The sequence below is a fragment of the Bos taurus genome, chromosome 11, assembly GCF_002263795.3.
Source record: "Bos taurus isolate L1 Dominette 01449 registration number 42190680 breed Hereford chromosome 11, ARS-UCD2.0, whole genome shotgun sequence".
NCBI classification, from domain to species: Eukaryota; Metazoa; Chordata; class Mammalia; order Artiodactyla; family Bovidae; genus Bos; species Bos taurus.
This window is the reverse complement of record NC_037338.1, coordinates 93,904,023-93,913,150: the sequence shown is the minus strand read 5'-3', so window position 1 is coordinate 93,913,150 and position 9,128 is coordinate 93,904,023. Positions and strand designations below refer to the sequence as shown.

At 44.2% G+C, this 9,128-nt stretch overlaps 2 protein-coding genes across 2 annotated transcripts; both read right to left on the bottom strand.

The window, feature by feature from the left end:
• Nucleotides 1-839: 839 nt before the first annotated feature.
• OR1AH3 (olfactory receptor family 1 subfamily AH member 3) lies at nucleotides 840-1,772 on the bottom strand. The gene has a single exon (NM_001390463.1). It carries the CDS (start codon nucleotides 1,770-1,772, stop codon nucleotides 840-842), a length of 933 nt encoding a protein of 310 aa, NP_001377392.1.
• A 5,958-nt stretch (nucleotides 1,773-7,730) lies between these two features.
• On the bottom strand, nucleotides 7,731-8,660 carry OR1AF1 (olfactory receptor family 1 subfamily AF member 1). The gene has a single exon (NM_001390464.1). The coding sequence runs from the start codon at nucleotides 8,658-8,660 to the stop codon at nucleotides 7,731-7,733; it is 930 nt and encodes a 309-aa protein (NP_001377393.1).
• Between the last annotated feature and the right edge of the window lie 468 nt (nucleotides 8,661-9,128).

Here is a 9,128-nt window from a genome sequence, read left to right as displayed (position 1 = left end):
ACCACAGCAACAATAATGTGGAAACAACTTGTGTTGTAAAGTTAAGCAAAAATTATATAATTGTATGTCCAATATTTTCTCATCAAAGTAAAAGACAAAAGGATAGTGAATGTTTCTTCTTTTTTCTATTTGTGTATCTTACAAATTTGCTATAATATTTTTTTCTGAAGTACAGAAATGCAAAATAAGTCAGAGTTTCAGAGGTAAATAATGAATCTGTCCAATAACTCATAGTCACTCACTGTCACAGACTTAGTTCCAATCTCAAGTATATGATTTTGGACCAGCCACCATTTACATGTTCCAGGTTTCCTCTCCTAGAGTTAGTCTTCCTCTCTTATTCCCAGCAAAGAGTATGTCTTCCGGTTCAGTTTTCTCCCTGAATGGTTGAATCCCTTTGTTTCCAAATATGGGCTTGGTAGTGGTCTCTGAAGCTCAGGCACTTGGCCCTTCCAGATATTGTCAGCATTTCTTGTAGCTGAAAGCACAGGTTAGCTATAGACTGAATTGGTACTTGGGCTTCCTCCAAGAACCTGTATTTTATCTGATATCATCTTTTGATGATTCCCACTTTCTGGCTTGAATCTGCTTGGTCACATGTATCCAGTAATCAAGTCACCTTGCAGGGATTTCTGGTCACTCCTCTTCCAGGCTTTATCTCTGTCCTTGGCCAGTTGATCATATTCCAGTCCTGCAAGTCAGGCATTCTCCATCTTTAAAATCTACTTGTGATGGTGATTGTCAGCCTAATTGAATCTGAGTTTTTCAAAATGACAACAAAGACATCCACAAAGAAGGCATGTCACAGAACCTGAGCTCCTAATCTGGTTCAGGACATTTTACAGAGTAGAACATTTTCCCCGGCTGAAGAATCTGCACAAAGCTCCTTTTATGTCTCTGTTCCTCAGGCTGTAGATAAAGGGGTTCAGCATAGGGGTGACCATCGTGTACACCACAGATGCTGCCATCCCAGTGTCTGCTGAGTAGAATGATGTGGGCTGGAAATACACCAGAAAGAGTGTCCCATAGAAGAGAGTGACCACTGTCAGGTGAGAGCCACAGGTAGAGAAGACTTTGTGCTTCCCCCCAGCAGAGGGGATCCTGAGGATGGTGTGGATGATGTGGGCATAAGAGACCAGGACACAGGTGAAAGGGACCACCCCTGAGAGGGCTGCTTCTGCAAACATCATGAGCTGAAAGATGTGAGTGTCTGAGCAGGCAAGTTTGAGGAGTGGGAGAAGGTCACAGAAGAAGTGTGGGATGGCATGGGAGGCGCAGAAGGAGAACTGAGACACGAGGAGACAGACGGAGAAGGCCAGGAGGTGGGAGCTGAGCCAGGATGCAGCGAGCAGCAGCAGGCAGCGCTGGGGCCCCATGATGGTGGTGTAGTGGAGAGGAAGGCAGATGGCCACGTAGCGGTCATAGGCCATCACAGCCAGAAGGAAGTCATCCAGCAGAGTCAATTCCATGAAGAAGAACATCTGCACAAGGCACCCAGTGTGGGAGATGGTGTAGTGCTGTGTGTGGATGTTGAGCAGCACCTTGGGGACGATGGTGCAGGAGAAGCAGGTGTCGGTGAAGGACAGGTTGGCCAGGAAGAAGTACATGGGGATGTGGAGGTGGGGATCAGAGCTGATGGCCAGGATAATGAGCAGGTTCCCCAGCACAGTGACCAGGTACACGGCTAGGAAGAGCCCGAACAGGAGAGTCTGATGCTCTGGGTGCTGAGAGAAGCCGAGGAGCAGGAAGTCAGAGATGCTGGTTTCATTCATAATGCTTATTTAAAGGAGAAAAATGCAAGGAAAATATTGCTTCAAAAACTTATATCATTCAAAGCCTTTGTCTGTTTTCTGTGTTTTTTTCAAAGGTCACATAGATGTTATAGGTGTCTCTTGCTGGTGGGCATGTAAACATGTCCAGATGTGAGAACTAGGCACAGTGACTGGGAGACTTCTTGGGAGATTCTGCATTTTAGTTGTATTCTAGGTTGTCCTGTAGACTTTCTGGTTGAGGGTTGAACTGGAGATTAGCTGGGAAGAAAATTCCCAAGTCTTAGTCCATGGCTGTTTTTTCAAATAGGAAAGCTATCAGTTTCACAGGCTTGTGAAATTTGAGTAAGATATCATGAAAGTCAAAGTGAAGTCGCTCAGTTGTGTCCAACTCTTTGTGACCCCATGGACTGTGGCCTACCAGGCTTCTCTGTCCATGGGATTCTCCAGGCAAGAATACTGGAGTGGGTTGCCATTTCCTTCTCCAGGGGATCTTCCCGACCCAGGAATTAAACCCAGGTCTCCGGCATTGTAGGCAGGCACTTTAACCTCTGAGCCACTAGAAAATTCTTAAGAATAGTCCTCTCTCTTTCTCTATCTCTCTTTCTCTCTGTCTCTTGGATGTGTGTTTTGTTGAGGAGTAGAGAAGGGATACTAATTATATAGAAAGATCATAACTGTCACTTAGATATTCTTCATATGATGGGAATATCCTCTTTTCCTTTTGAAGATCCATTGAATAAGCTAATGTGGATGAAATTACTTTATAAGCTCAAAGGTATTTGACAAACAAGAGTTATCATCATCAACATTGTCAGCATCTTCAGTCCTTAGGAATGTTGGCTTTGATGTCCTATAGTCTGGATGGACTTCTTTTCTAGCTGTGTAATCCTTTGAAAACTCCACATCCTGTTTTCTTTTTGTTTCAGTTTCCTCATCTGTAAATTGTGTGCATACTTTGTATACCTACTGTAGCTCATCAATGAGATGACATATTCAAAGCAGTAGCACAGAACAGGTGTTTAATAAACTATGATAATAGTTACTAATATTGCTAGAATCAGATAAAATGGAGCCTGGTGTCCTGATACACCAGAAAATATTAGAGGACATGCCTCCCCACAGTAAACCCTCATTGAATCTTATATTTTGGGGAATGATTTACTATCTATGAGTCTCATTTTCTTCATCTATAAGATATGGACATAAACCTACCATACAGGACTGTTGAGAGTATCAAAACCCTAGGATCACTTAAAGGTTTTCTCAGAACCTGTGATATAAAATACATGATGAGAGTTTCTGCATTTGGATGGTGTGGGAAGATGAGCACTCAAACAGGCAGTGGCAGCCAGGCCAATGTCTTGCTCTTTGATGTGGTTATCCCTTCTGGGTCTGACACACCTTTATTTTCCACCAGCCCCCTTGTGAGCTGTAATCTTGAACAAGTTTTCTCAGTCTTTCTGGCCTCAATTTCTGTATCTGCGCAAGGAGGATAATTAACAATACTGTGGTCAGGACTGAATTAGATAAGGATTGCACTGAGCTAGAACAATGGTTCATATCAAATGATCCTCAAATACAGCTTCCTCTGATATTGTTTCCTCTTGATGGAGTTAACAAAAGGAGGATGCTTTCTGGGGCAACCAACTAGTCCTCTATGTTTGTCCAGGACTTTCCTGCTTTCAAAATGAAACATCCCACTTCCAGGAAACTCCTTCAGTCCTGGGCAAGTTGAACTTGGTCCTGGTCTGTAAGAAGTTGGGCTTTGAAACCTGTAAAGTTTCATATATGGAATTGTACATGCTACTGTCAACAGTGTCATCATCACCTTGGGTGGCAATGGTCTGACCTAGGAGTCATAACAAAGCATCCACTGTGACATGTGCAGACCCAGGTTTGAGTCCCAGCTGTACCATCTTGGTGGAAAACATGTAACTTATAAGAACCCCAGGTGTGAAATGAGCCTAAATAAGCCTACTTCACGTCATTCCGGGACTGAAGTTAAGAAGATGGACTAAGGCTTCCTGAACTATCAGTGGGTGTGGGGATTGTTACTGTCTTTGGGTGGTGGCAAAGAATGATTCTGAAAGTCACTCAGGGTAGAGTGAGCTGTGAGTGAATTGTCCAGCATCATGTAGGGATCCTGAGCACTGTTATTACAGCTACAATGTCTTGGCCTCTGCCAGGGGCTTGGGGACCACTAATCTACAGTGACTTCAGGCTAGACTCTGTAGAGGGTCATGAATATTAAATCAAGACCCTCCTCATGATGGATAACAGAGCCAGATTGTATTTGAGTGAAAGTTGCTCTGACTCTTTGCAACCTTATGGACTGTATCCTGCCAGCTCCTCTGTCCATGGAATTCTCCAGGCCAGAATACTGGAGTGGGTAGCTGTTCCCTTGTCCAGGGGATCTTCCCAACCCAGGGATCAAACCCAGGTCTCCCGCATTGCAGGCAGATTTTTTATCGTCTGAATCACCAGGGAAGTATTTGGCTGAGAGTAAGGAAGGGGCCAGAGAAGACAATTGCACCCCACTCCAGTACTCTTGCCTGGAAAATCCCATGGATGGAGGAGCCTGGTAGGCTACAGTCCTTGGGGACGCTAGGAATTGGACACGACTGAGTGACTTCACTTTCACTTTTCACTTTCATATATTGGAGAAGGAAATGGAAACCCATTTCAGTGTTTTTGCCTGGAGAATCCCAGGGATGGGGGAGCCTGGTGGGCTGCCGTCTATGGGGTCGCACAGAGTCGGACATGACTGAAGCGACTTAGCAGCAGCAGCAGCAAGGAAGGGGCAATAAAGAATAGGGGAGGAGATGTGTGTGTGTGTGTGTGTTGACCAATGTCTCCCACCTCTACCACTCAGGTCTTACCTGGAAATTCTGACCATCCTCAGATCTCATCACCTTCACCAGGTGTTGGGTCTGCCTCACTTGTTTGGTTTGCCTACCTGTCTTCTCCTAAAGAGGACTGGCTAGAACCTCAGTTTTCTTCCTTCCCTGTAACAGCAGCACAGACTAAAGACCCAGGGCTGGAGCAGTCTGTCCTCAGGCACAGGGGCTAGGCGGAGCTGTGGGCTTTTCATATGGAGTATCTCCTGGGACTCACTCCCTGATCTCTTAGTTAGAGACAAGATGGGGCAAAAGTCCAGCCTCTCAGCTGTCCCCTTGGGGCCCTGGAGACCTGAGTCTTGGCAGTGTCAGACTGACCAGGCCTGGGAATCTGGATAGCACTCTACCTGATGCCCTTCCCCTGGCACAGGAGGGAGAGGACTGCATCACCCCGAACCCTAACCTACCGTGGAGTTCACACGCTGTAACCCAAATCCTTATAAAGAACACCTATCATGTCCCAGAAAATAAACAGTAACAAATGAAACTGAAGAGATTTGATGAAGTGTGGGCCACACAATCATAGTCTTCAAATTTCTACCATTCAATACATAGAACAGTTGTTCCCTGTGACTCAAAGGGTAGAGATGAAGCTCATTTGTAAAAATCTGCTAAATAATAGAGACACTTCTGTATACAGGATTTTCTTTATATTTTTTAAATTGTGAAATACATCATATATGAAAAAGAGTTTATAAACTATATAGGAATAGTTTTCTTATAGTTTTGCTATGCTACAGTAGAAAATGGCAACCTGGTCCAGTGTCCTTGACTGGAAAATTCCAGGGACAGAGGAGCTTGGTGGGCTACAGTCCATGGGATGGCAAAGAGTCAGACGGTACTGAGCGTACACACACAAACACACACACACATAGCTACAACTCTGCACATATGCATGAATTGCGTATTGTTTCCCTATTTTTGTCTTTCGCATGACTGGAATCATTTTGCTTCTTTCACTTCTTTCTTTCTGAACTGTTTATATTAGTACTTTCTCATTTATATTAGTGCTTGTAGCTATACGTCATATTTTTTTTAAATTGAAGTACAGTTGATTTATAATGTTGTGTTAAATTCTGCTGTACAGCAAAGTGATTCAGTTGAATTTTAGGACTGCAGTTAAGGGAATGTGGACTCTAATTATATTCTGTGATTGTACTGTATTATCCATTCTGATCTTTTTTCTTTTTCTGCCGCGCCATGAGACATGTGGAATCTTAGTTACCAGACCAGGGATCAAACATGTGCCTCCTGCAGTGGGAGCACGGAGTCTTAACCAGTGGACACCAGGGAATCCCTCCATTCTAATCTTAATGGACATTTGAGTTTGTTGCCAGGTTTTTGGCATTTCCCCCCAAAAGATTCTTCATCTCAAGTAGAACTCTTTTTCTCATTAAACAATGAGAAAACAATGTCATTTTCCATTGTTCACTTTTTCTTAAAAACATTTCTTCAGGGAAATTGGAGAAACTTTCAGACCACCATCCTCTAAAGAGAACAACTCCACAATAACAATCATCTATCATTCCTTTGTTCTACTACTGATATTTTAGTGACAGCCTAACCTTTATTATTTTAGCAGAAAAGACTAGAGAACTGGAATTTTCCTCCTTATTTCTTTTGTATTACGTTGTTAGATTGTTTCATAGGTGAGATAGGAAAAGCACAATAAATGAGGTCAAAACATCAATTTATTCCATTTGGAATGTCTGCACTCATGAATTCTTGTACAATCTCCTGGTGTGCCTGTTCAACTTTCCATACCAACAAGTAGAATTGTTTGCAAGGTATTGGTTAATGCCTTAGTTTGGGTCTTCTGAGAAGCAGATGCCAAGGTGCGATATGGTGTGTGAGATATTTGTTGAGGAGGTGGCAGGAGAAATCAGAGAGAGCGTTCAAGCCTTGAGACCTGTGGAAGAAAAGAGAGAAGAAAAAAGGATGGGATAGAAAGAGTCTCAGACTGTAGCAAAGCGCCAAGAAAGTTTTGACTAGGCCAATGCAGGGTTGAGTGGCGGGGAAGGTGCTCCAGAATCAAAATTATACACCAGAAGAGTCCTGTAATTCTCTTCTGAAGGAGATAAACCTGCCGTGGTACCCCGGCATGCTGAATCATTGGCTAGGAGAAGCCTGTATAAACACGGCTTGTGCTGTTTACTGAAAAAAGGAAGAAGCACAACCCAAAAGTTGAGAATTATGTTTAATTGGGCAGAAATGTGTATGTGTGCATTCGGTTGCTCAGTTGTGTCTTATTCTTTGTGACCCCGCAGACTGTAACCCACCAGGCTCCTCTGTCTGTGGAATTATCCAGACAAAATCCTGGAGTGGGTTGCCATTTCCTTCTCCAGGAGATTTTCCTGACCTAGGGGTTGACCCACATCTCTTGCATCTCCTGTATTGGCAGGCGGATTCTTCACCACTAGCTAGGATACAGAGAACTTAAGCCTGGGAGGCATCCTCTTAGGTAGCTCTGAGGGACTGTTTCAAAGAGATAAGGGAAGATTTGTGAGTTGACCTGTGTAACTAACATTTAAAACACCTGACTCAGGAAGTTTCTCCTTGCTTTCCATCAGGACACGTATTGCCCAGTCCTGGTCATGTATGTGTCACACAAGAGCCCGAGACTGTGAAAGAAAAAGAAGGAAACTATGTGCAGTGCAGTAAGTCATCAATACTCATGTCTTACTTGTTTTTACCAAAGTATAATAACCTCGTATTGCGGGTGTCTCCTTTCCCTTACTGAGCTGTGATTAATTTTGAAGACAGGAGCTACCATTGATATATCCTCGCAATATTTTCATATTTTGCCATTTTGCAACTGAATACAATTCCTAGCACAGAGCAGGTGTTTCATAAATTCTTTTTTAAAAAGATTTATTTATTTATATTTGGCTGCACCAGGTCTTAGTTGTGGCATGTGGGGTCTAGTTCTCTGACCAGGGATCGAACCTGGGTCCCCTGCTTTGGGAGTTCAGAGTCTTGGCCACTGGACCACCAGGGAAGTCCCTGTTTCATAAGTTCGCATTGAATGAATGAATGCTGAGGTGTACCTCTAGAAGTTATGCTAGTTGGTCTTCCTCATCAGTTTTTTCATAGCCTGTTTCATGTCTTTGTTCCTAAGGCTATAGATAAAAGGGTTCAGCATGGGGATAACTACTGTATAGATGACAGTGATCACACGGTCCTTCGTCACTGAGTAGGTGGATGAGGGGCGGATGTACACAGATATTACAGTTCCATAGAATAGTGCCACAACCGTGAGGTGGGACCCACAGGTGGAGAAGACCTTGTACCTGCCTCTCCCAGAAGGGACTCTCAGAACAGCATGGATGATATAAACATAAGAGACAGTAATGAAGATGAAGGGACTCATGATCACAAAGGAGCCCTCTGTGAAGGCCAAGAGCTCATTGAGAGAGGTGTCAGAGCAGGAGAGCGTCAGCAGAGGCTGGACATCACAGAAGAAGTGGTGGATGATGTTGGGCCCACAGAAGGAGAGGCGGGCCATAAGGATGGTGTGGGTGAAGGAGTGGAGGTGGGACACCAGCCAGGATGCTGTCACGAGCTGAAGGCAATGTCTGGGGTTCATGGTGGTGGTGTAATGTAGTGGGTGGCAGATGGCCACATAGCGGTCCATGGCCATGGCACCCAGGAGGAAGCTGTCAGTGGTCCCAAAGGCCACAAAGAAATACATCTGGGCCAGACACTGGGCGAAGAGGATGGCCTTTCTCTGAGTCAGCATGTTCAGTAATGTTTGTGGCATGATGACAGTTGTAAAGCAGATGTCTACCAGGGACAAGTTGGAGAGGAAGAAGTACATGGCGGTGTGGAGGTGGGCATCCCCCCGGATGGCTGCAATGATGACCGAGTTGCCTCCCACATTGACCAGGTACATGGCCAGGAAGCTGGCAAAGAGCCACACCTGCTGTTTGGGGTCACTGGTCAGTCCCAGAAGGAGGAATTCAGTGATGTGGCTCTGGTTTCCCCTCATCATTGATCTCCTGCAAATAAAAAATATAAAGGACTATTAGGTGTGTGTTGTGTGGCTTGGGGTCTTCAGTCTGCTAGAGGAGATATTGCATAATTTATTCCAGCTTGTGCATCTCATGAAGGGATTCATTCATGTAGACCACCATATAGTCTATGATATAACTTCATATGGTTGGTCTTGACACACCTTGATTTCAATTCCAACTTTGTGTCTGACTTGTCTTGAACAGGATGCTTCAATTCCTGCTCCTTGTCCAAAAGATGAAACTTGTAATATCCATCTCCTTTGGGTAAATGGTAAAGGTCTAAAAAAAGTGTTCAGAAAGGATCCGTTTGCTTGATTTCCCAAGCTGTATCTAAGATATCGTTTTGCTGTGTCTGGCCTCAGTTATTAATCAGTATGCTAATCTTCAGCTGCCTCCTGGCCAGATGATTCTGGTGATGGACACCCGGTTCCATCAGCGTGGGGATC